Below are 27,988 nucleotides of genomic sequence, written 5' to 3'. Positions count from 1 at the left end.
TCACGACAACCGCGAGACGTGCAGTTGGAGTTTTAACCATGTCTAAAAAGAGGTTTTTCCCTAAGTTTATTTGACTCACGAATGACGTCAGAGCGTCGGCCAACGAGAAAAATATCGCAAGAAATTCTTGATGGAACGAGTGCGGGTCAGTCACATGTAAGTATGGCGCGAGCCGCGCGTCCTTAGGACTGCCCGCTTGTGCAGCGCCATCTGGATATTCCCGTTGTCCTCATTTTATTGTGTTCACCATCAGCGCATAGGAGCAAATGTGCGCTCGCCCTGCGCGTTTGGAAAATAAAACTCCAGCAGGCCGCAAGGGCGAGTGCTGAAGATTATTGGGAGTTCCTTTTTTTGTAGACGGGGCAGCCAAACACTCGACAAGGGTTCGTGACTGCCCGAACACCGCGCTTGGCACTTTCACTCGGCAATGCAGATGGCCCGGCACTCCTGTTCGGAGCGGAAGTTGTTCAAGTTTCCCCCGCAGCCCGAGTAGTAGAAGGGGAAGCAGTGGTTCTTCTCGGTGCTGTAGTAGTACCGCACCGACCACGACTGGCATGGGCCCTGGTCCACACCTGTACGGCAGTACATCTGATAGTTCACTGGAAAGAATGAAATATCGAGATTAACTTATCGTCCACCGACCACAGCTCAGTAAGCAACATCACTTATCATTTTAAGGCAGCTGAGCATGGACAATTATCCCCTTAGCAACCTCGCACCCACGCTGTCTCAAGAGAAGAAATTTGAAAGGAATAAACTCTCACTGACCATCGAAGAAAGCAAGCGCTTCGACGTTTGACAATGGTCAATGATTGGTTGTGTGGTTGTGATTGCCGGTACAACTGACCTGCGTCAGTTATAATACTCGAATTATTGATTACCGCTAGTGTAGCACGTCATAATCTGACTAGTGCAATATTGATTGGAGAAAGATGCCCGCATTAGCACGCTTTTCCGCACGTAAGGTATAAAATTCCTTCAGAAGAATATTTCGTTACGGTACAAGGTATAATTTTGTTGGATTTCCACAGAAGCGCAAGTTGTTATCCAGTTGTCTCTTTCCTGTGTGACTTTGCTAGCCGTTACTCCAAGCACCTGCTGAACTGCTTTCGGCTGGAAAATACCCTTTTTCTGTACCAGTGTACCGCTTGCAGTGAGTACCGGCGCTTCATGGTTGATGCTGCATATTTAGTTTGGAGAGACCACCGGCCAGATAACAGAAAAGCTGGTGGAACGTGATATTGAGGTTGCTTATCGACATCAATAGGGTTGTTCAACATGGCGGTTAGGGAGAAAGACGCACACGGCAACCGACTCCCGTATCACCAATTTAAAGTACATGGACAATCGGCCTTTACGCGTGATATCACGAAGTAAGGAGTGCAGCTATTCTGTGGGATGTGTTGCTTTAGGTCGATGCACTCTTACAGCGTTTTACTCATTTATCGTATGCAACTTTGTCATTGTTCCCATTACCAGATGTTCACCTTTATCGGAACTTAGTTTTCGTTATCACACTATACCAAATGACATAGGAGACACTAAAAGGGTACACGAAGCTAACCTGAAATCGTAGACTGCACATCTGGGAAAAAAAGATGCGTACTCTTGTCCCATGTAGGCTTAGTGATATAGTAGAGGACGCAAAAACAAGACAGTTGTCGACGGCACCTTGAAATTATCACACCAGCCTGCCCAGAAGACTTGAATATAAACAGTAGACGAGCCGCACTTATTGTCATTTTGTTGATGAAGAAGGACGTTGTATTTCACATGAACGAACTGCTCAACCCACAATAACTTGAGAACATTGACCGCACAGAAACGGCCCAAGCATGCAAAAAATACTTCGTAATGCCTGAAATAACACTGACGTGTCTGCGCTGATGTTCGCGTTGTTATGAACGGCCTGCAAGGGTACCGACCTACAAAATTTACCCAGCCAGCCGCAGCTGCGAGGGTGGCGAGCTTTCCAGAAGCGACCTTGGAACCCTTCCCCACCTGCTACGACGACTCGTTTTATAGGGACGACGATGTGCCGCATCAATACCCCCTCGGCGCCGCTATGACTAAATGCGGTCGGTGGTCCAAGTATTGTTAGTGGATTCGTCGTGGCCGCCACGGGTTGCTTGGAGCGGGGGAATTCCTGGAAAGATATATTTTTCAGCTGCTGTCTCACGGGCGCCAGAAGTCGTCGGTCAATGGTCAGACGCGGCGGCCACTGATTACTGGGTCAGTTCTTGGATCAAGAGGCGCCTGCTCGGGTCAAGACCCCTGTCTGCAAGAAACCCTCTTACCTCGGTGTGTTCAGTGAAACCTGTGCGGAAGTGAGTGCGTAAACCCTCGCCCTCAAAGGCGGGTCGACGACGATGACTTTGAACGCTCCGTTTGGTCAAATGGCCATTTTCCCTCACCTAGGTATCTAGGGAGGACAGAGTGTTTATAAGCAGCCGTTGTCGGCTCTTCGGGGTCCATTCCTCTTTCAGTCATGTTAGACTGATGAACTGCAACGTTCTCATGTAAATAATGTAAATAAATCCCACATTCCTCGTTCTCGATGGGAACAAGTCTCTCCCTTCAACAACGTCCTCAGCGTGGATAAGTTGGATGACGGCATGGGCCAGCTACCATCTATTTCATGCCCGACCCCAACCATCACAGCGTGTAATTTTCAAAAGGGTGAACGTTAGCCTCCAGTTTTTTTTTGCGACTGGTCGACACTGTGCGCCCAATAATGAAAACAGAACTCTGAAAGAAAACGCTTCCCGATTTGAAGCAATCCTATGGTGGTTTTAGTGCCTTTTTAGCGGGTTCACCTTCCGTACGCCTTCATGACTTAGTCGAGGGGTTTCGTTGCTTATTGTACGTATGAGTAATCAAATGAGGTTTTTCCAGTTTATTAGGGACTATATTGCGCGAAGGAAAAATAAAAGCGGACGTCCTCCTTTTATACCACGCTTCAAGCGATGCGGCATCTTGTGGTATCACGTACAAAAGGAAAAGCCGTCACTTGTGAAAACAATTATTGCAGCAATTACCTCTGAAAGGCGAACCTCTTAAGGGTTGGATGCGGTAACATCTCGCGAGTTATTTGTATCATTCAGAGACGTTATCGCTGAAAACTGTGACCTGTAAAACGCGAGTGTCGTTTAACTACGTAATATACTATCTATGGCAACAGAAGTGTGCGTTCATGTGTATGTGAGGAAATAATATTTCGTTGACATTAAGATTGCTCTGATGCATTTGAAAATTGAGGTAGAGTTCTAAGGAGGTTGGACCACGCTTTAAATTCAGAAATGGCGCATCAGTCTGCTGGAAATCCGCACGGTTAGTGAACTTTTCATGGAAGGGGAATATTCCCATCCACTTGAGAGCCGGCTTAATTTTACAGAGAAAAGCGGCACGCGTTTTCCACAAGTAATGCTTGGTGTTGAAAAAAATAACAACGTGGCCTCGGAATTGAACCCAAGGTCACTTTCCTCAATATACGAAAGATCGCAAATGAAAATAGCACAAACGAAACTTAAAGAAATATGCATCTTGAGCATATACCTAAAATTTCGGTAAGCTAACAAATAACTAGAGTGGGGCAGAGCTATTCCGCAAGACGAAGTGCATTCACGGTTCAAACCGTAAATATAGCATGTACATAGCTGAGACACCCTCCACTCCTTCCTGTAGAGCACATCCCCTGCTCCCGGAAAAAGAAATGGCAGACTCACATGGCCAGCAGGTCCTCATGCACTTTTGTCGGCTTCTGAAGTTGTTTCCGGTGCCTCCACATCCGCTGTACTCGTACCGAAAACACTGTCCCACTCCCCAGTGAAAGTAGTACCGGAAGAGCCTCCCATTGCAGGGGCCAACCTCCGGCGCCACGAAGCAGTTTGTTTGGTTACTCGCAGCAGTGGCATTGATTGAAACATCGGCCGTGTTGTCTACCCCTCCTTGAGCTCTTGTCGGGGCTGTTGGAAATGAAGTGAAAAGAATGCGGCAGTTGAACTTCGCAAACCAACGCGCATTAGCAATAGCGTCATATACAGACTTTGCCTTTGCCGAGAGCTCGGTGGAATATCTGCTGGTCGGGCAAGACCACTGTTAGAAAAGAAACGGGTGACTGACAATAGTCAAAGAAAAATGACATTTCGAGATCCATACGGATCCCTTGTTCACAATTGGAAGCTGGCTCAGCAGAACGTTCTTAAGTAGTCTTGGGCACACGTCACAAAATTCAAGAGTGCACAAGATTGCGGGTGCCAGATGATCTGTTTATTTGGTTACTTGTGGTCTAAATGTGAACTTGTTTTGCTATGATCCGGGACCCACTCCTTTCGTAAGTGAGAATCCATCCGTGTTCATGTGTACAGCTAAGGCGATGGGGCAGCCCTGGTTATCCCGGGAGGGCCAATATACCGGGAAGCCGTCAGTCAGTGCAAGGAGGAGCCGTTCATATAGCACCGCCATGGTGACCCTTTTGGGCATTATTACCGTGTTTTCGTTTAGTGAGTGTACGAGCTTATTCGTTATTCAATGGTTCTGTACCAGGCAACAGGTACAAAACCGCTTCCCTTTCCCATTCTCTGGATTTTTGTACTGTACGTAGACGTTTTGTCACGCCTGCGTACAGTGCTCAGAAGCGCATCACTCGGTCTAAACTGTGTGTGGCACTTAATACAATACACAACCATAGAATTACCGAAGTTGACCTTTTTCGTTAGTTACGCTTCATTAATTACGGTGTCCTCCTTAATGCACCTAACGACGCATATATGCGCCTTTTCAACTCTCGTAGTTTTCATCGTTTACGCCCTTTGACCAACAGCTTCAACTATTCATTCGTACCATTAGCCGTGGTTCGTGGTAGCCCTTGCATAAGTTCACGTCGTTCCAACGTTTTCAGTGTTTTCGCGGACCCCATGGACAATAAGCTTTTCGCGGTGAATGTTTGCAGCGATATTGCAAAGCGGATGCACCCGACACCACCCATGCTCTGTGACAATTCGCATTCAACAAATTCAGGCAAAAAAAAAATTCCACAGTTTTTCCCTACGGCGTCTTTGAAAGCCTGTCACTGTTACGCAATGAAATATTGTTGAATTGGGGCCTTCATGAACGCACCTGTGAAAAATGGTTGATGAATGAATGGACCATAATATATATACCCTAGGAACGAACTGTGGAAAAACATTTTTAATAATTTCTTAGGCATTCTCGAGAGGGAGTTTCTGTGTCCCCTTTTCTTGAACATTTGAGGCAAAAAAATGATCATGAACGTCATGCATTTGAATACTTAAGATTGCGAAAATATGAGCATGCTTCATGCATTCAACTTACCGGTACATGCTAATAACACCAGTATTCCGGCCAAGAAGTGTGTGCCTGTGGGAATCATTGTATTTGGAGTGAGGCACGTTAGATATAAGCCTGTAAGCCCTAAAGGCTTACAAGTAGATTTCTTCAAGAATTAAGCGGTCATTCAGTACTAGAGGAAGCTTAAGTTCAACACCTCAATTCTTAATACTTAGAAACGATTAAATTGTTTTTCTCGGTAACTGCTGCCCCACTAAGGGTGAAGTTTCCTGAATTTACACGTAGAAGTTAGAATCAGCCCATTGCACGTGATAGTTTGATTTAAGCTGATTGTCTTTGGGCAAGATATCTTGAAAATCGCGAAATGAAAGTAAACAACATAACTGAAGCAACTAGTTGACGACACTGTCCACAGAAGAAAAAAAATGTCAGAATTCTGTGAAGTGGACCTATGAGACATTTAAAGCGGACATAGTCGATGCATGAAACATCACTTTGAAAGGCAACGCTAATTTGTGAGCACGGCATTTGCAGTGACATTGTGAGCATTGTAGCTATTTCACGTAAAGTTTAATTTTATAGATCAGTTTGTCCGCGTTAGTTGCTCTAAAAATAAAATTTACTTAACCGGGATACTTGTATTGGATGCCAAGGCACAAATATGTAAATATGTTTACTTCACTTTTTAATGCAGAACTTAGTAAAGTTCCACAAAAGTTTGAAGATATAAATTTATATCTGCTTTTCTACAGTTGGTAGAACCCATCTGTCTTGCGCAGATGCAACAACTTTTATACATTTCAGTTCATCAGTTGTCAAGTGAGAGCATTTGTGCGTTTTACATGCATTTGAATAGGAAAATTGGAAGCCGGAATCAACTGTGCCATAAACGAAGTCCTACTTTACGCATTTTCTACGTATTTTGGCTTGAGAAATACAACTAATTTAGTAACTTCCTTGCGCCACATGGAGGGTCTGCGTATGGGCGATTAGCAAATCTTTTTGCCGAAACGACGTCCGACGCAGGACGCCGACGCCGGATTTTCTGCGACACGGTGCCCTTAACGCTATCGCGTTAGAATTGCCTTCTCGAACGCACACTAATATTCAAAAGCTACATGTAAGTGTCCGGTACTCGCGGTACGACGTATAGGCTACGCGGCAATAATGTTGGCCATGATGAACCAATGGCTGCCTTCACATTGATAGCCTTCACATTGTGCTCATAGAATTGAAGTTTCTTTATTATTTGCAAGACCTATTAGAATGCGTTTAAGTGCTGCGGGCTACATTGGTGTCAATAAATCCATTCTATTGATAGACGTGCGCAAGCCCGTCAGAGAGCTAATTTACCAAAGCCGAATAGAATAAATTTTATGTTCACATTTAGAACAGGGCAGGTGAATAAGACATCGACTGCGTGAAAAAGCCGTAAATATCCGAAAGGCTGAGCTCGTTCACGCGCGACTGACCAAACTGCCTCATTTTATCACGGCTTTCGGACCAATCAGTACTTCACGGCCGCTTCCAGGTAGATCAAGGGCGAAAATGTGCGATTGTGACTTGTACTAAGCATGGGTAATTGTCATCGCCGTGTTAACAACATGCGGCCAAGCGTGTTCCGCAGAATTTAGTTCTGCTACCACGAAAGTCGAGACGCACAAGAAATTTGGGGATAATTTATATGTAGACTATGTGCATTTTTATGCTAGCAAAACTACGTTGCTTGTCTTCTTTTGAATTGCGCTGTATTTCTAACCTTCCCATCTGAAGGTAATAAAACATTTAAGCTGTCATAAACCATTACATAAATAATGGAAGTAGGCGATCGAATATAGACTTCTTTGAATACGAATCGAGTACGAATAGTAATTATCGAATGTCGAAAAGACAAACGCAGACGCACATAGTTACATTAGGAATATTTGTTTCAGCATAATTGGAAACATGCTGGCTCTGAATAGACAGTCAACTATCACGCACAATTAAAATCCTTTCATACACAAGATCACTGTAGCCGTCATGAAAAGAACTGCACGAATAGCCACTTGAAACTTAAGAGCCTAGTGGCAAACAAGCTTTCCAATAATGACTGGCTGCTTTATGACCAACTTTCCAAAAACTAAAAATAAACAGTTGAATAAGTATCAGAAGTTATGAAAAACTAATGATGTATTTGCGTGCCCTAGACACAATAATGAACAAGGAAAACATTGCTGATTGCAGCGTAAAAAGTAAAACTGCTACATGAATAGACTGCAAGAAAGACTGATTTGCAGGCCAGACGCAAAAAAATAGCCGGTTGTCATGTGTTGGACGAAGAGAAGAGGAAACGAGGGGCCCTGGTTTTGTAAGGACACCGTTCTTGTAAGACCGCTTGCACATATTAGTTGATCAGGACCATACGAAACCGACATATGATGAACAAAAGGAAAGCATAGGGGAAATTATTTGTAGTTTTTATTGGAAGTGGAAAAATGAGAAACAAAAGGGAAATGGAGGGAAAAAACAAATTGCTGACGGTGAGAGCCGAACCCACAACACCCGCATTATGCGCGCGTTGCACTACCAATTGTGCTACGGTGACGGCGGTTCGCACGGCCATGCATTCTTGGGTATTTATGCATGTGTACAAGATGTAGCCCAAGGGGCGTTAACCAACGCCACACATTCCCCGGAAAACCGTAAACAACGTCTTGCATTACCGATTTTGTTTTCGCATTGCTATTGAAAACTTTGCCGCTGTTTTACTTGGGATAATTATAAATTGCGATACTTTGTTCAGCAGGTAGAGAACAGTAATCCGATTGCAACAGTCGATTGTTGCGAAATATCTTGGTCAGTTGTGAAATTCGGAAATACTGAATAGTTCATTTTCTGATACGAATAAAATATTACTCACCGACTATTCGTATTCGGAACTTCAAATATTCGCTCACCGTATAGTAAAATATACATTAGTAATGCTAAAGCTCTCTCTAGCCTACTGGCAAAGTCAGTTTTACTTCAGCTGTACGGACATTATACCGACATCAAATGTCTAATTAAATTGTTTACTTCACGTTAGCTTCTATTAGAGTGTTTCAATGCACCTACATTCTTAAAATCCACTTCACAGTTATAGCGAGAATTTTAGTGACACTCTTGTCTAACTTCAGTGCCATGCTTCAGAAAATATCCGCAACACTAGACTGTGACAGTGCGTATGTGCGAGTGAAAACCAGGTCCATCGATGTAAAAGAAAAATTTCACTGGTGCATTTTTCAGCCTTTTTTATTGCAATGTTAATCGGGTAACCCTCAAGGGCGGCGATCTTTACAGTGCGGGCCACCAGGGCCCGCTACCAGTGGGCTCCGCCTGCAGTCATGAGCATTAACTTCTGTACAACCTCCAACGAATATTTTAGAATAAATGACTAAGTCATTAACCCAATATATAAAAGAGCGCGTCATTGTTTATTGGTCTTCGGCCGCTAAAGCGGCATCTACATAATCCCCTTCCCACCCGCGGTGCGCGCCGGCTCGCTCCTTTCTTCTAGGCAGGAACGCTCCTTGTCGGGCTTTGTTGTAAAGCATGCGAAAAAGGAGCATGTGCTGCAGAAGTCCAAGGGGAAATACATGCAGGTTTACAGCAGTGGGGCTTCTATCGTTGGCGTGGCGTCAGTGCCTACAAGGTAGCGGCGGCAGTGCTATCGCAGATGCCACGTACTGCAAAGATTACTTTCCACTCCGAATATCCCGCACACGCTTTCTCGCCTGATATATATCGTTCTTCACCGAGTGGAAGGGCTCATGAGTTTTTTCATCCACTTTCGTTTGCATTTCTTTAAACTTTTCTTTAGTTACGTTAATACGAAAGGTAATTTTGCTGTCTTTCGTGTTATTGTTTCTTGGCGTCTTATCATGTGGCTATATATATATATATATATATATATATATATATATATATATATATATAATGTGACGAACCGCGCAAAAGTACGGTACGGTGCAATAGTGGGGAAAGAAGTAGATTAAGAATAAAGGCAGTGTTCGGACGACAATGTTTATCTCCATCCGCAACATCCTGCTCGCGTCACAAAAGCCGCCAGGATGAAGACCTAGCAGCCACCTCATCGACTTCACATCATCACGCAAGTACTGAACATAACGGCGTGAACCAGAGCGCGGAGCTCCATCACCGACACCGACCAGCACCATGATCGCATCAACGCAAGCCTTGGACATACCCAAGTACACCGGATCAGCGGACGATGGGCCCGTGGAAGACTGCTTTCGCCTCTTCGAGTTCCACGCATCCGCTGCATCATGGTCGCAACGGGATATGGTCGCCAATTTCAACGATTACGTCACCGGTGACGCATCTCGCTTCTACCTCACGCACATCTTTGAAAACGATGAATCATGGAATAAAATCAAAGACGAAATGATCATCCAATTTAAAGTTTTCGACCTCTCCATTATCCAGGAGCTGCAGACATTTCAACTAGGTCGCCGCAGTCATACACAGTCTCCACGTAGCGATCACCATCATTCCGAAACAAAGCCCCATATTAGCAGATTCTCGGGGAATTTTTCTTCCCGTGATTTTCCCACGAAGAGGACGCGCAATTGCCCGTTTAGCACGAACTTTGGTATCCCTAATAAAGAAAAAGCCACTGCGCACTAAACGATCCGCGCGCTTATTCGTACCTTCGAAATCCAACATTGAACCAGGTTTGACGTCCACACATCAGTCAACAATATGTACCTCTTCAGCAAGCTGCACGCTGATGTCGTCGTTGAAGCTTCTGCCGGATTCCACCGCTCGTCTCGAATGCGCGGGCCACTACGCACTTTCAAGTCACACGACTCTTGTAGGAACATGAGGCCGCAATGCAAGCTTTACACGATTGAGCACGACGCCAAGGCATCGCCGACAGATGACTTTTCTTTGAGACAACGTGATCGAGCAGCATCCGCTGCGTCATTCTCCAGCACTCAATCACCAGGAATTCGAAACAGCGTGGAAACAAGCTTCTGTATCAGCAGCACGAATAGAGAAAATACCGCAACTGTGAGTTAGACCGTGAAACGAAGCCAAATCGCTTACTGCCAAGATGAAGCCACAATACAAGCACCAGCACCAACGCAAGCAACTTTCAAGGCGATGACAATTTGGAGCAACGTACATATAAAGATCAAGGTGCTCCGCGACTCTCAAGCCTTCATCTGCATACTACACCTGGGCAAGTTGGATAGGGTGGGTATAGAGGGCAAGTTGAATAGGGTGGCGGGGGGTACAATAGAGAAGGGGCCCGGAAGGAAGACAGAAGAGTGGGAATTTGTGGAAAGTAACATAGTGCCAGAAGACATATATAAGGCATGGCCCGTTTCGGCAACATTGTGGTCCAACTGAGATGCGGAAAAAATTCTAAAAAGAAATATAGGCGGGGTTCGCAAAGCAAATACGTCTCTGGGCTTAGTTTTACGGAGCCGAGTTAAGAAGCCTCCGTGTCCGACAGTTTTCGAACGTTTAATGGGCAACTGACACCACGTCAGTTCGTGCGGATTCGCAGATGGGGCAATAAGTCACTTAGAATGACTACTTACATGACAGGGTGGAGGAAACTTGATTTATTAGTTTTCCACTCGCCCCCTTGAGGCTCACGCGGAGGGGACAGCAAGCAGTGGCCAGTGTCTCAATTTGCGAGTAGAGAACATCTATTCGCGCTCCCCATGCACCCTCACTGCATATGCCAGAGGATCCAAAATAAGGGAAGGGTTGGGTTGGAAAACTCTTTCTTCACGCAGGAAAATCCTAAGATTCAAATTCCTTTACAATATATATAAAAGTAAAAGTGGTATCGACAAAACACTGTTCATCAAGGAGCCGCATTACGTTTCATCTAGGAGAGACCACGCTAACAAAATTAGAGCTTATCAGTGCCGTACCAATGTGTTTAAGTATTCATTTTTTCCTAACACGATTAGCGATTGGAATGAGCTCCCTAATGAAGTGATGGCAGCTTCTAGTTTTGAAAATGCTATTGAGAGTCATATTCTTTGATTGTTCTGTTATTCATCTCTGCACATACGCAACTTTTTTTTTCTGTTTTGTTAGTTAGTTACTTTGTCACTCACTTTGTTTTGTACTTTGTTAGTTTCTATTCCGCTTTTGCGAATTTCAGTGCTTAAGCTATGTTCTATTTACTGATGTATTCTTTTGATGTTGCTGAATATGTTTCCATTGTGACCACCTGTATTTTAACCCCCCTACGATAATGCCGTACAGGCGATGTAGGTATACCGAATAAATAAATAAATAAATATGCTAGAGGCACGTCAGCCACCCCGGACTCTCATTAATTTCTTTAGCGTACGTTTCAAATTTATGGATGAAAAAAGATTCTCTCTGCTCACGTGCACGGGTGTGTTGGAAACTAGACTGCAGGAGCACGACGCTCACGCGTTCAAAGGAGTGATCTAGCAGTCGAATGTGCCTGGAGAAGGGTAAATTAGGGATACTTTTTACATGCGCGCGGTGATTGTTGAACCATAGGTGAAAGGGGGCCTCAGTTTGTCCGATATATTCCTGCTTACACACTACGCATCCAATTTGGTACACGGCGTTACTAGAATTAATAAATTTTATATACAAAGGACGAGTTTGATGCCTCGGTTGTGTCTGCTGTTGTCATGGGACGACATACTTTGCAACGCGGTTTCCCACACGGTCGACAACCCTTGGGCGCGTCGGGCTTCTGTGTCCTCGCACTGAGCTCGCACTAACAAAACCCGTAAACTTTTTTCTTCTATTTGCCACGTGAGGCGGCTGCTTGAACATAGTAGCGAGTCGGATGCTCTGTTTCATGATGTTAAAACGGTGGTTGAGCATGGCATTGAAATATAGGCGGGGTTCCGCCTGTAAATATAGGCGGGGTTCCGCCATGACCTGTGCAGCACGGGTCACTATATATGCTTGAGGCGGGAACGGGAGAAACTGGTACATAAGAAGCCGATCAATGAGTTAGCGGAAAGAGGGAAAATAGAGGAATTCCAGATCAAGCTACAGAACAGGTATTCGGCTTTAACTCAGGAAGAGGGCCTTAGTGTTGAAGATATGCCCGACAATCTTGTGGGCATCATTAAGGAGTGTGCAATAGAAGTCGGTGGTAACTCCTTTAGACAGGATGCCAGTAAGCTAACGCAGGAGACGAAAGATCTGATCAAGAAACGCCAATGTGTCAAAGCCGCTAACCCTACAGCTAGAATAGAACTGGCAGAACTTTCCAAGTTAATCAACAAGCGTAAGACAGCTGACATAAGGAAGTATGATATAGCGGAGGAAGTGTAAAATAAGTGAAGAAGAAACTAGGAATAGGCAAGAATCAGATGTATGCGTTAAGAGACAAAGCCGGCAATATCACTACTAATATGGATGAGATAGTTGAAGTGGCTGAGGAGTTCTATATAGATTTGTACAGTTCCAGTGGCACCCACGACGATAATGAAAGAGAGAATAATCTAGAGGAATTTGAAATCCCACAAGTAACGCCGGAAGATGTAAAGAAAGCCTTCGGAACTATGCAAAGGGGGAAGGCAGCTGGGGAGGATCAGGTAACAGCAGATTTGTTGAAGGATGGTGGGCAGATTGTTCTAGAAAAACTGGCCACCCTGTATAGGCGATGCCTCATGACTTCGAGCGTGCCGGAATACTGGAATAACGCCAACATGATCCTAATCCATGACAAAGGGGACGCCAAAGACTTGAAAAATTATAGACCGATCAGCTTACTGTCCGTTGCCTACAAAGTATTTACTAAGGTAATCGCAAATAGAATCAGGAACACCTTAAACTTCTGTCAACCAAAGGACCAGGCAGGATTCCGTAAAGGCTACTCAACAATGTACAATATTTACACTATCAATCAGGTGATAGAGAAGTGTGCGGAATATAACCAACCCTTATATATAGCTTTCATTGATTACGAGAAAGCGTTTGATTCAGTCGAAACCTTAGCAGTCATGGAGGCATTGCGGAATCAGGGTGTAGACGAGCCATATGTAAAAGTGCTGAAAGATATCTATAGCGCTTCCACAGCCGCCGTAGTCCTCCATAAAGAAAGCAACAAAATCTTAATAAAGAAAGGAGTCAGGCAGGGAGATACAATCTCTCCGATGCTATCCATAGCGTGTTTAGAGAAGTATTCAGAGACCCGGATTGGGAAGAATCGGGGATAAGAGTTAATGGAGAATACCTTAGTAATTTGCGATTCGCTGATGATATTGCCTTGCTTAGTAACTCAGGGGACGAATTGCAATGCATGCTCACTGACCTCGGGAGGCAAAGCAGAAGATTGGGTCTAAAAATTGATCAGCAGGAAACTAAAGTAATGTTTAACAGTCTCGGAAGAGAACAGCAATTTACAGTAGGTAGCGAGGCCCTGGAAGTGGTAAGGGAATACTTCTACTTAGGGCGCGTAGTGACGGCGGATCCGAATCATGAGACTGAAATAACCAGAAGAATAAGAATGGGCTGGGGTGCGTTTGGCAGGCATTCTCAAATCATGAACAGCAGGTTGCCATTATCCCTCAAGAGAAAAGTGTATAATAGCTGTGTCTTACCAGTACTCACCTACGGGGCAGAAACCTGGAGGCTTACGAAAAGGGTTCTACTTAAATTGAGGACGACGCAACGAGCTATGGAAAGAAGAATGATGGGTGCAACGTTAAGGGATAAGAAAAGAGCAGATTGGGTGAGGGAACAAACGCGAGTTAATGAAATCTTAGTTAAAATCAAGAAAAAGAAATGGGGATGGGCAGGACATGCAATCAGGAGGGAAGATAACCGATGGTCATTACGGGTTACGGACTGGATCCCAAGGGAAGATAAGCGTAGCAGGGGACGGCAGAAAGTTAGGTGGGGGGATGAGATTAAGAAGTTTGCAGGGACAACATGGCCACAATTAGTACATGACCGGGGTAGTTGGAGAAATATGGGAGGGGCCTTTGCCCTGCAGTGGGCGTAACTAGGCTGACGACGACGACGACGACGATATATATATATATATATATATATATATATATACATATATATATATATATATATATATATATATATATATATATATATATATATATATATATATATATATATATCTATATATATATATATATCTATATATCTATATATATATATATATATATATATATATATATATATATATATATATATATATGTATATATATATATATATATATATATATATATATATATCGTCGTCGTCGTCAGCCTGGTTACGCCCACTCCAGGGCAAAGGCCTCCCCCATATTTCTCCTATATAGGTCATACATATACGTGGTGACTGCTCATGAGCTAAAATATTAACGAAAAAAAAGTGTCATAAAGTTATAATGATTGGTGAAATTGATCAGCTGTACAAAGGTAGCTGTCTGAAGCCTTGTTAACTATTTTGCTCAGCTACACATCTCCGTCACCGATTCTCAGATAGCATGGGAAAGAAGGGACACGAAATAAACTTCTGAACTGCGTTGATTCAGACGAGACTCGTTAGACGTTTGACACTGCGTGCTACCAAACGTTTAATGAGGGTTGTGCCCAACCGGAAGCCCACCGTTATCTGACACAGGGGCATTCTTTGAGCCAAGGGGGACTTCTTTCCTAACTCTTATAAGTCTTGGCTTTATTCGGCCGTTTTTATTTTCATTCATAGCTTCCAGCAATGCTTTCGAAGCTACGGAGCGATGGAGCATATGGGTTGGATGCTTTACGTGTTTCGTGACGAGTTACAACATAGAAATGGTGGATGACGAATTTCATGGAAGTCATTAGAATGAATTGAAACCAAAGAAATTGACCCATTGAGGAAACAGTGTAAAAAGAACAAATGTGATTGAATAGGGCCATGACGTGTTGAACACATGCCATAACGCCCAGACAATAAGAAAACAATTTGGCGTAGCAATCAGTGACATACCTTAGAACAGATAATTTCACGAGATGAAGCCCCAAATCTGCCGCTGTTAAGCATGGCAGATCGAACGCCATCTACGTGAAGGATCAGCGAAGTACCTAACCTCTAAGAGCTGCTTTGTGGGCACATCGTTGTCTGACGTTTGAGCAAATACTTAGGTATCGCAAACGCTACAGATATTGGGAACGAATTTTCTCGCGAAACAGCAGTTAAAATTCATTGTCAATTCGTAAAACAATATGTGCAATTCACCGCTTTAATGACAAGAACGAAGGCTAGACTGAGCGAAAGAGCTTGAGGCCGTGGGCGTTGATCGAGACAATGATGCGCTTGGGAAGGCCTTCCACGTCACTACGAGGTCACAAAAACTGCACTAGAGATTACCCCTGCGATGAGCAAGCCGAAAGGAGCCCAACTTCAACATGGACGATTTATACAACAAAGTTACTACGACGTCATAAGTCTAAGCCACCGATGTATTATGTGCGGTAACTGTGCTGCAGGAGCGTACAACGACGGTGAAGATGGCAGCCCGTTGAGTGCGCTGAAAATTTGGTACCAATATTTCGACGCAAATTTATAAAGGAGTAATCATTTAAAGGAAGTGGAACATAATTTGCACTAATGGGGTTCGTGCAACTACTGATTGCCATGGCCACAGCAACTTCTTGTTACATGATGAATAATGTAGTTTTAAACGACACAAGATTTTATGACGGAAGCGTACGCCCCCATTCTCACGTAATTCTCTCGCGAAATAGAAACTAAATGTATATGTTCGCGACACCGCCTAAATGCAGAGACTGATTAAATCACAATTCTAAAAGAATACGTCTAACAGAATTCTAAAAGAATTCTAAAAGAACGCTGTTAACATCTTTGACTATTGTTGACCACTCTGACAATATATTTTCTGGGCCAACAAGCGAACATTCTGATCCATAAGCCTCGTAGCGTTTTTTTTTGTTGCAAACACGCATACTCATTTGTTGGTGAAGAACTTTCTGGGCTTGTAGGCGATACATTTCACAGGGACAATGGATGCTGTATTCATCGTCGGCGTGGCATGACAAAGTGACGAGACGCCTGTTTTATGCACAAGAAACGCAATGGTCGTGTAGCACATGTTTCAAACGGTTCTTTAAAGCGAAATCAGACGGGCAATTTACTTGAAGCGCTGCAAGCTAGACGCTACGGAAATCTTTACGAAGTATAGGATACGTGAAAAGTGGTTTAAAAGAGATCTGGAGTGAATGGTTGTTCTCTTACTTTTTGGAGTACGCCACGCTCACCTACACCTTATGTATCCGGTCGCCGTTTCCTTATGCTATTTGCTTCAGACAGTTTGGCGAGAAAATACGACAAATTACATGCCATAATGTGAATATCATTTCCGAGGTATAATGGCTGCAAGAAATATGTGTTGACAACATGCAGCCCCTCGGGATAAGAAACTTGGGGGTGATGATTCATCAGCTTTATCTAGGGTAGGCGTCTTGGATCACACAGAAAGTGTACTCGTTAAGCACCAAACTTTGTGCCGCAGCGAAATCTCCTCGAAAATATCCACTTAAATGCTTGGAAACGAGCGACAGCGCTCGTGGAACACAGGTGGCGAAATGTGTCGCGAAACCACCAGACCGAACATCGTGCATTACGCTGCAATCCGGAACGAACTGCCTCGGCGATCGCTCTTCTGGGACTATACTTACCGTAACTAGGTATTCCGCGGCCTTTGAATCGGTTCGCGGTGCCGTTGGAGCAACACCATATTCCTCTGGGTGTCATCGCGGATTCACTCGCACACCTACGGGAGAAAACCGCAAAACACAAAGCTCACAGCTTAGCGCGTGCCGAGCGCTGTCCGCTCTTCCAGCAGGGTTGCAGCGGCCTGCTCTCATTGTCCTCTTCTGGCGCTGCCTGAAACACCTGCCGCGCCTCGTCGCCTCGTCGTCCACAATGGCTTATCGACTTATATTGCGCACGTACAGTGTTTTGAACTTGGGCAGCAAGTGCTTTGTTCCTTCTTTTGGGGGGAAAAACTGCGTGTGCTTGCTGAGGTCTGGCCAGGAGGGAGGGCAACAGCTTCAGCCCAACCAAAACCATCGTGCTTGTACTTGTCGCACTCAGCATTGCGTGACTCGCGCGCGGTCGTCTTTACTGCCCCGTTACATTTACCCGCGCGTTGTGTTTCTACGGAATGGGTGCGAAGGCAACTCCTATAGGCGTCAGTCCATCGTAAATAAGGAAAACTTAATTGAACTTTCTAACAGCTGATTTAGGTATTTGAGAGCACAGGTGGGCAGCTCTGACGATGCTTTCTGGGTGATAGCGGGTATAGCTGTGCATTTCTAGGATGCTCTCCTTGTTTAAGTTCGGCACACATCTCACCTGAACAGTCTAGGTAGGTTTTCATATTGCAGTAGTGAGCTGACCAGCGGCGAATGCAAGTGGCGGAAGGCTAAAAAAATTGTTGATGCAATTCATTTTGCAATGCGACGCATCATACCTTATGAGGGACGTCAAACAGTGTCCCGAATGAGTTTTAGAAACTCTTGGAGATTGTGGTGGGAGGTTAGTTGGTAAGGCATTTTTTGTGAACTTGAGCTGCGCTAGGGAGGAGACACCGAGGTAGAAGGAGACAGGATGAACGTAGACAGGACGACTGCGTTTGTCCTGTCTTCTTCTACTTCGGTGTCTCGTCCCTAGCGCAGCTTAAGTTCACACAAAAAAGCCTTTTAGAAAACAGTTTTATTTTTCTTGCATGCACTAATATTTTGAAACATATAAATGTTTTAGATTGGTAATGGTAAGAGTACACTGGTAACTTGTTCAGGCTATTTAATGTGTCATGCAACGCAGTATAGTAGGAGTATCAGAACAGAAGTTCTGATGATCGATATGCAGATATCTGAACAATTCACCAGAGAACAGCAGTGATAATTTCCGAGCCAGCTATTCACTTTATATTCAGGGTTAATGTGCGCCCATACTTTACCGAGTAGTCTCATGCGACGAGTAACGCAGCGAAAATATCATGTGCGTGTGGCACGTAAGGGACCTGAAGGCAGCACTGTCTTTGCTGAAACTGCTGTGATAGAATCAAGAGCCAGGTCAGCCATGGTCGTGTTACTGTCAAGCAGTGAAAGCTGGTCCCAAGAAAGGGGATGTGAGATATAACGCCCCGACTGAAATCAAACTATAGATTGCTTTAATACAGCCATCCAGGTGACCTGGTTGTCAGAAACGCGCAGGAACAGCTGCGACTCCTTTCCTGATCTTTTATTGTTTCGAGCAGTGGACAATGAAGCTGCGTTCCCTGTATTCTGAATGTTGGAAAAAGGTGCTTACATTGATTACTGCGAACTGCAGATGTTCCTAGAGCATCGGTAAGTCTTTTTGCAATGTATTTTGCTCATGTATTATTCTGTCACTAGTAACTTATCGACTATTGAAACATATTTATTCGAAAGAATGCATATAAACCGCTGTTTTTCCTACTACGTTGAGCGCGAAGTTCACTGCTGCAATGTTGAATATAAGAACGTCTGCTCGTGTGATTGGGGCTCCATTCCGGACAAATTCGCTGTGAGAGACGATGACTTATAGGCGGAAGTACTTATAACATTACATAAGCACCGTCTTTGAAGATTGCGAGGCGATCACTTTAAAGTTGAACACTTGTACTGTGCAGGCTTTATTGCGGTTTCGTTTGAAAGGCTGCCAAGTTCGTAGCCTTGCTCTTAATGCTCGCGGGACAAAGACAACGCGAAGTGTGCGTCAGTGTGCAAATGATGACTCCTTATATAGTTTTACGCCAACGAGAGAGTTGATTTTGAGCTTTGGCGTGTGTTTTTGTGGCTCGGCTTCACCTCGAAAGTGCTGCGCGTACCAGAATAAAGGATGTGTCTTGAACGAACATCTATTTTGAAAAGACGACTATTAAAGCACAGCTACGCTAGACGATCGTATTGTGATGCCTTGTTAAGGTAACCATAATGCATGCTATTTGTTTTGCCAGCGCTTAATGGCGACTGAAGACGGATGCCGCGGAAAGCTAGCATTTTCGTGATCTAGGCGTGAAGCATTGGATTGGTAGTCGAAGACTGCTTTCTACAGTCTATACGTTAGACTAGGTGGAAAGTGGTATGCATTATTATATTTTTTTGCTTTTGTATTGTGATTGCAGCGCGCTTGATGATGAACCCCTTTAGGCGCGAATTATGATGAACTGCCGATGAAAGGGTCTAATTGACGTAATTTTGTTACAAGGCACTCGACAGTCCAGCGCTAGAAATATAGGGTAGCAGGATGTTGCTTTGTACATTTTAGACTGAGCTATCATTATTAGAATAAACATCTAATTATAGAATGCTCACTTATGCTGCGCTCTTGCACAAAATGAACTGAACCATAGGTTCGAGGTATATAAGGTGTCCCAGCTAACGTTAGCCAGGCTGTTAACGAAGAGCCAGATTAAAAATAAGTTGTGCAACATACGATCTTAAGACCTACGGTGTTTGAAAACAGAATACCATAAGTTTTATGATTGTATATTACACCGTGTTTCGATCCTTGATATTATTTTTTCGCTGAACAGCTTGGCTAACGTTAACTGGGACACATGGTATCCACAACTGAATTATTGGCGGCATGCAATTTCAGAAAAGCAAAGTTATTCTTTCCCCGTTTCAGCCGAAACGTGAGACGTCGAAGCCCCGTCAAGCGTGGCACTGCCTTCAGCAATGTGATCATCTCTAGCGATGCGCAGCACATTGAAGTGAACTGCAGACATATTCACTATGAAGGATGTTTAATTTACCGAAGACTCAATGACTTTCTCTTTTTCAGCAGACCTGGCTAAAACAAGTCGTGTCCAGAAATGTGAAGTGGTAGTTCCATTCTCGTCATTCTGTCGTAGTGATTCCACTGTTGTCCTGCTATTGTCATCATGCGATCGTCGTCAGTACGTCGCCGCCATACAGTCGTTCTCATACCGTCGTGGTTGTTCTGTTGTGGTCATTCTGTCGTAGAGATTGAAGCATCATCATGTGATTGTCGTCATGCTATCGTCGTCATCCACTCGTGGTCGTTCCAACGTAATCAATCAGTCGTCGTGATTCCAGTGTTACCATGCCACTGTCGGCAGGCCCTAGTCGTCATGCCAGCATCGCCATTGCGTCATCCTAATAGAGGCGTAGTCATTCCACCGTCATCATGGCGTCTTCGTCATACTCTCGTCGTCGTGTCGTCGTGGCCGTTACGTCGTCGCCATTACGTCGCTGTAATTCTGGCGCGTAAAATTCCAGAATAAATAACCGATTCGTAGTCGTTATTACTGTAACGTGATGCGTATGATCTGCATGATCGAGCGGCCCAGGGTTATGTACTGCGAGAATTTCTGGGCGAAAATAAGCCGAAGGTGGTCGCGTGACATGTACTTGCAAATGGTCACTAAAGAAGAACAGTGTTCACCACAAATATCAATGGAAGTTGCGCTTTAACCTATTCTCGCAGCGCATGGGATGCGCATTATTTTGAATACAACAGTGATGGTAGGCTTCAACTGTCGTTAGTCACTTTACAAACTGTCTTCAATGCCATCACACACACACACACACACACACACACACACACACACACACACACACACACACACACACACACACACACGCACACGCACACGCACCCACGCACGCACACGCACGCACGCGCACAGAGAGAGAGAGAGAGAGAGAGAGAGAGAGAGATAGAGAAAATTGCTTGTGGTTTAGCTCTGGTTAACCCTATTTGAATTGCGAAAGCAAGAGCTGCATGGCTACGCTTGCGGTTTCGAGTCTTCTTGCACGTTCTTCCTCCGTTTCCTCGGCATGTCGTCTATGCAGCGTCTCATTCCGACGCTCTCGAGAACTCAAAGCGGTCTCTTCCGCAGTTGAAGAGTCACTCTAGGACGTGGCACGACTTCTTCTAGACGCATCTGCGTTACGACGCTTCTCGAGTCGTGCGGCGCGTTCTTCTGGCGTCTCTTGAGCGCGTTGTCTCTTTCTCGCTTCGTTCCGTCGTTGTTGCGTCTCTTTCGCGCTCTCCATAACCCGTCCTTCCTTTCTTTCAATCACTATCATCTCCATAACGACTAAATACACTGAGGCGAAGCCATAATAATAATAATATACCCCCCGCGAGGCGACACCTCCTCTCCTCCACCACAGCGGAGCACATCTGGTAGAGCGAGCGGCGACGGCAGCGGCGTCGACGGCGGCGCCATCTGTTGCAGCGCGGTGGTAGCGTTGCTAGGCAACGACGGCTCAAGGTCGTTCATCGGCCACGGTATATGGCATACGGCATACGGCATACGGCGCGACGAGCAGAAATGGCTCGCTGGTTAGCGTAGTAAAGCTTTCGCTTTAAAACAGCAGACTTCTGCGATTCCTTCTGCTATGGACTCATTCACTGCGGCAGCAGCATTTTCCCATATTAAAGGTATAATAACAGTACTATAGTGTCCGTGCCTTAAGATACTTTTTTAGGGACAGGCTGTTCAAGGTTGATTCACACAACGCCGAAGAGACGTATGAAAATTTCTTTCTAAGTGTTTCAACATGGTGAAGTAAGCTTTTTGGTCAGTCCATTAAATTGCTATAAGTTCGGTGAAATAGTCCTATTTCTTGATTCCATCGTTAAGAGGGGACAACCTCCGGACACCCACCTAGCCGATGCGTCAGCAGCGTGGTACTTGAAATAAACTCGAAATGTAAAGTGTCCTGACATGATGTTTGAAAATGAGTGTGTCATGTTAAAGGAATGTTTAAGCCACCGCTGACGAGACGGTTGTCATCATGTCTGAAGGTATTTATATAACGAATAGCTTGATGTGGTCGACGAACGTTATTGGTGTGCATACACATATGCAGACGCCAATACTCCCGCTATATGCACATCAAATACGTCGATGGTAGACTTTTTAAGCTCCAGGCAGGGGATTATTTCAGAGGCTAAAGCTACTCCGACCTCAATGAAGTCGTGGTCCTCTAGGCAGCGTGTGCGATAGGCTTGTAGCCTGTCAGTAGTTGCTACATTAAAGAGTGCTTGCCTGTAAAACTCGGCGATTCGCTTTGAACGTCAGGGTTGGGGATTATTTCTATAAACATATACATATGGAATGAAGATCAGCAAACAAGTTGTACCAGGAACTTGACAACTCCCTTATTCCTGTCACCATGCAAGCCGTAACTTCTTACACAGCGGATGTCACGAACAAAATGATGTATCATCTACTAGATTTACGGAAAGAAAAAAGGAAGGAGACCTTTTCTGCAGTGCAGGTATTTCGTATCGACTGGCCGCTAAGATCGTCCGAGAGTAAATGCATATCCAAAGTAAGCGTGTCGCATTGTTGCCCTGACGTTGCTGTTAGCAACGGTGCCATGCATGATTTCGGCGTTGTTTCCCGCCAACCGTGTGATTATTGGCGCAACCCCCATTCTGGCTATGCGCCATGCGTGATGTTCATCGTCATCATATTAATGTGCTTGTCTATTGTGGCCTGGACGCCATTTCAACGTGCATGATCACGACAGTAGAGAAGTTGGGGATTAGAAAAATATTAATGCAGTGGTTTTACGCACCAAAACCAAGTAATCATTATGAATAGTGCACGTAAAACGTGGGGATGGCGATGTTGGGGATGACGACGTGGCCTGTCGACGACAAGAATTGTCCCATGTCATCGATGATTACAACCGGCCTTGTTAGCGTAATGCAATTGTATAATTATTGTACTCGGCGTAACAGAACTTTATAAATCTGCATATATGATACGGGATTATGGCAATGCCTGAATCATTGCAATTTTAAAGTTACAACTTGTAAGGTGAATATGAAAGCCTAAGATTCCTTCCATTCTGTACCAAAACCCTGCGACAAAGTGTTTATTTCGGCCATGTATATCGTTAAATTGCTCGTGATAATTGACCCCTTCTTTGAATTAGTCTGTAAAGCTATTGGAAGAATAAAGCTTCGCACTATTTTTTACTTGAGGACAAAGAAAATGGAATATGAGAAAAATGCAGTTTACGTAGTGCTTTGTGCAAATGCCCTGCCTATTCGTCCTGACGGAGGCATTATACTTCAGTGCAGAGGGTAAAGGCTAAGAAGGTGTGCTATGCAAGCTTCCATAGTTATTGCGTGAAGACGTGAGCTACGTTTGCGGACTACTGCGTCATCTGCTTTACCCGGTAGTACACCTGTGTGCTGGTGGTGCAGTTAACTGTGCATGGTCTGTCTTAACACTGAGCTGCTGATTGCAACCAGCGAACGTACTCGCGCAGAGAAGGCTATAGGTACCGATTTTGTAGGAAATCTATTGTTCCCATCCTATAGCGAGAAAATGAACCTTTGCGCTGCTTAGGATCTCAGCGACAGCAGTCTCCAAATACGTCTGTTCGTGTTACGTGTACTACTTAGTGTTGCTTAGCTACTTTCCTTCTTCCTCTGTTTCCGATTAACGTAATAGTTCTGTGGTAAACACTTCTTTTGACATTTTTAAGGTCGCAGCTCTTTCGGTGAAAAATATTTCTATAGTAGGTTGGCTGAGCTCATTGTTACGTTAGCGTGTGCCTCACAGGCTGGGTGGTGTGTACTTGAATAAAAGTGGGTTATGAATGATCTTAGTTATCGTTTGTAGGGGCAGAAAACTGATATTTTGGGGTATTGAATGAACGCACCTTCTGCATAGATGAATATATGATATATATGATACAGCTCATCGTCATTAGTAAAAGCTGCTTTACCCAATTGTGTCTCAAGAAATTAACTGCCTGCTCAACCCGGGACGTTTGCTTTCAATTGGATATTCCTGCCTCGTATGATGGAGTGGTAGCACGCTGCCATACTTGTTAATTATACATTCTAAGCCATGTCGGGATAGCTTTGATCAAGCATATTTAACTATTTGCCCCAATGCCAGACCCATAGAGAAATTTTTTGATGTGAAAGCGTCAAATGGCCCATTGAGTGAAAAATGGCGGCGTCTGTAGCCTGTAGCACCGAAACGGCATCTGAGGTCTCATTGGCTGCGACACCACGTCACGAGCGCGCTTCGACGGCATGGACCGGGCGACAGGGAATGCTTGTTGCAGTGAGAGCGCGCCAGGTGTTGCGCGAGGGAAGAAGGGGCATCGTCGCGACGCTATGTCATCCTCGCTCTCGTTCTCGGAAGCCGGCGTGCCGGGTCTGAGCCAGCACCGCAGTCTGGGCAGCGCGTACCGCTACGGAGTCTGAAGCATCTACGTCGTCGGCGGCCGCAACCTGGGTGGTAATGAAACTTGGCCATAGATGCCACTACGCCGCAGGCGAAGTAAGCGAGTGGAAGAACGCAGCGAAACGGAGGGAAGAGGCAGGCAGCGAAATCCACCGTCGTCGTCAACCCTCCTGATACACGGCGGGCGCAACGAGCACGGACGCAACGCGCTAGTAGACAGCAAGAAGCCATTCGAAAGCCTCATGCGGAAGCGGATCGCCAAGCAAAGGGTCTCGAGCGGCGATTGAATCGCAAAACTCCTAACATACCCCACAGCAGAAATTGAAAACAGTACTCGCAGCGCAAACTTTGAAGACCGCTCAGCGGCGTTCAGTTGGACATTAATGGTTTCGCGTTTGCAACTCAAAATGTGCTTATATAGGTGTTCTCGAATTTGTTATTGTTTCATAGCTATTGTTTCCTAACTATTAAATGTTAGGGTTAATTGCACGTTTAGTATATGCTTAATGCGTAGGCTTGTGATGTAACACAAATGTATATCATGGTATTGTTGCGATGGTAGTTAAAGCCAAAAGGTTTCCCCGAATATGTTAAAAAAAAAAGAAGAGCCCGTAGCTCTTTTTTAGCCCGTAGATTCTTGTTTACACTGTCTGATACCGGCCAATCCTGCAAGACAGCCAGCAGTCCACACCCGGAAAGTGGGGGGAACAGGGATAAAAAAATTGGCGGACAGTTACGCTTCTTGGTAATTCGAGCTTTGCGCGCAGCTGCTGCCATATTTCAACAACAGGCAACCGCATACAGAACACGCAGTGCCGAACGGAGGCGGTTCTGCGTTTCGGATTGGGCTGGGCACACCGCGATCCGCCGCTATCGAACCGGCGCTCCGGTGATGCGCCATCGTGCCATCTTATTGTCGGTCACCGCCCCGGAAAGAGGGGAGGGGATTAGCAATTATGTTGATGTTTCTTCTGAGGGGGGATGAGGAAACGGGTAGAGAACAGGGGTAGTGAGTAGAGGTAACACACTCATTCACTCACAGACAGGCCTCAATGTGGCCGCAAAAGGTTGGAGTGGGAAGTAGAAGTAAAGGGACGAAACGGTATAACTGTTTTTCGGGGTACCGCAATGGCACTGCGCCAAGCAAGGGGAGGTATAAGGCAAGAGTGGAGGCAGGAGAAGGACAGTCAGGTGCAAGCACTGCCAGAGGCGACAAAGGGCCCTGAGGAACGCGCCCGCAAACGGGGAAGCGAGAGACACGGCTGAGAGCCGTACAGCCACGCAACGCAGAGACGGAGGAGCGGAGAGCCGTGGATCACGTGCGAGGCTGCAAGGAGCGCCCGCCGCCGGAACCGCGGCAGTGCCGCGACAGCGAGAGAAGGGACGGCGAGGGCGGAGTGGACAGTAGCGGCGAGAGTCACCGTAACGGCGCTTCGCGGAGGAAGGGCGCGAGAGGATAGGCGAGAACAGGTCATCCGGCCTTGGAGGACAAGGGGAGAGCAAGACTCGCGCCGTGAGCAGGAACGCGCGCAGCTAGAGTAGCGCGTGGATGATAACCTTGGTTACGGCGAAGCCGACGGCGACGCGAAAGGTGGGAGCGGGCGCCAAAGAGCTGCGGTGCGAAAAAAGCTCTGCTTCAAAAACATGAAAAGAAGCTTCGCAGATGTATGCTAATACGAGTCCCTTATACCTCAAGGACAGTGAAGCGAGTTCTCACAGCATTCGAATAAAAAAGTGTTCCTTGGAGAGCGTCGGGGCTAGAAGTCTCGACGTTACCCACTCAGCTACCCCTACAGCAGGCGATGACGTACTTAGACCACATAGCTTGGTACCAGGTGTGATCCCAGGCAGGCCCGTGGACTCCGAAGTCAACACCGATGAGAGGCTGGTTGCGAGGGAATACGAACGCTTAATTTCTTGTTATGACCAAACTAAGCCAAATGTGATTGTAGCCGAAAGGCAGAGATTCGATGCCCACAAAATATTTGTCAACCTCCCCCCCCCCCCCCCCCCCCCCGCCCGTAGCTTACCGAATAAGTGGAGCCAGTTAAACGAAATGTGAGAAACCGATATTACGAATTGCTGGCTAACATAAACGCACAAGGAAATTGTCTCTTCGAGTGAGGTGTGCTCAAGCTAACGTTTATTCTGTTTGGATAATTACGTTTCAAAGTAAATATTCGACACTCTTACGCAAGTTGCGTTGCTTGTGGTTTTTGACTGAAATCGATACTGAGCACGCCGGCCTTCACCGCTGCACGAAAACGACTGCGAAACTCTTCTTAACAGTACCGCTATAAAGTCAGTTTCAACCTTTTCTAGAGAGTTGCGGTATTTGCACACTCGCAGTGCATGGTTCAGAGAGGTAGAAGGCAGGCTTTGCGATAGCAGTGATTCATATCCAATAGTTCGACAAAGAGTTACAAGACGAGTTCCTTAGTGATGCAATCACATCACTGAGACCTTGTATATTGCACAAATAGACCTTATTGACATTGGCAATAATTGCTCAGGGTAGTTACTTTAGATTATGGAAATGTTTTTTTTTAAATTAGGTCCTGACTAATTAATTTATGCCATATATGTAATTTACAAATTGTAGCTGGTGATTACGCATGGCGTATCTATTTTGAACAAATTCTCAGGGCGATCATAGTATCTGGAGGGTAATTCGTAAATGCGCATCGAGACGCATTGCGTTCCAGTTGTGTTTAAAGCGCAGCTCTTAGATGCCTGTTCCTGCGGCGAGCGTCGGTGGCTCCAGTGCTGTAACCGAGCGAACGAGCACAGCGAAAGTTGAAAGAGCGAACGCGGAGAGTGATATGAAAGACGCGAGCCGCGAACGGCGGAGACCAATGAGAGCGGCCTCTTCAGTCACGTGCACGCGGGAAACTGGTGTCGTGGGGACTCGAACAATTGCTCGATGCGTACTCGCGTTACTGGTCTCAGCCGGACCACTCGCTTCGTACTATCGTCTGCTCGTGTCAGCTCTCGCTTGCGTTTATTTGGTTTGCTTGGTTTGGTCTCGTTCGCGCTTGTTTCGATTATCATGGTTTGCGATTGTTTTTTAATCGGCTTGTATGCGCGACGCGAATTGTGTAGTACTTCTGCGAGCCAAGCGGCATCAGCGATTACACTGGAACCGTCGACGAGTCATGTATAAAAACCAGCGCGCTTGACCCCCAGATCGAATTTTTGCCGATCGCCGACTTTTCTACATGTCTCGCTCAATTTATTTCCCTCAATATAGCGCGAAATGAAAACAGGCGTAGAGCTGTGCTCAAATGTCGCATTAGGGATCACCGTAATCGTTGGTGAATTATTCGTGGTTGAATGCGTAAAATAACATTTTGTTGAAAAGCAAATGGTACAACCGAGCATTCCCCCGCCCCCCCCCCCCCCCCAAAGTTTGTTGGTACATATGTCAAAACGAGTGCCAACCT

The 27,988-nt window shown here is 45.4% G+C and overlaps 2 protein-coding genes across 3 annotated transcripts in view; one reads left to right on the top strand and one right to left on the bottom strand.

The window, feature by feature from the left end:
- LOC126533243 (uncharacterized) overlaps positions 1-27,988 on the top strand; it is a 121,922-nt gene that overhangs the window by 6,972 nt on the left and 86,962 nt on the right. The gene's annotated exons all lie outside the window — the stretch shown is intronic.
- Positions 50-17,226, bottom strand: LOC126533241 (kunitz-type serine protease inhibitor A-like). Of its 2 annotated transcripts, XM_050180515.3 has the most exons (4): positions 16,999-17,226; positions 5,335-5,379; positions 3,726-3,965; positions 50-599 (listed from the first exon to the last, which is right to left on the bottom strand). In XM_050180515.3, exons 1-4 carry the CDS (start codon positions 17,072-17,074, stop codon positions 418-420), a joined length of 543 nt encoding a protein of 180 aa, XP_050036472.1. In that variant the 5' UTR covers positions 17,075-17,226; the 3' UTR covers positions 50-417. The 2 variants fall into 2 exon arrangements, with proteins under 2 accessions (XP_050036472.1, XP_054927804.1); XM_055071829.2 differs by lacking the exon at positions 5,335-5,379.

This window comes from Dermacentor andersoni, chromosome 7 (assembly GCF_023375885.2).
Source record: "Dermacentor andersoni chromosome 7, qqDerAnde1_hic_scaffold, whole genome shotgun sequence".
In the NCBI taxonomy this organism is placed as follows: domain Eukaryota; kingdom Metazoa; phylum Arthropoda; class Arachnida; order Ixodida; family Ixodidae; genus Dermacentor; species Dermacentor andersoni.
This window is presented reverse-complemented; position numbering and strand designations above follow the sequence as displayed.

What these genes read in the sequence shown, in the direction of transcription:
- LOC126533241 (XM_050180515.3), bottom strand. Translation starts at nt 17,074, where the DNA reads ATGACACCCAGAGGAATATGGTGTTGCTCCAACGGCACCGCGAACCGA. An exon ending in CCGCGGAATACCTAGTTACG is followed by an intron (nt 5,380 to 16,998) that starts GTAAGTATAGTC and finishes TGATTCCCACAG; the next exon opens with GCACACACTTCTTGGCCGGA. An exon ending in CATGAGGACCTGCTGGCCAT is followed by an intron (nt 600 to 3,725) that starts GTGAGTCTGCCA and finishes CATTCTTTCCAG; the next exon opens with TGAACTATCAGATGTACTGC.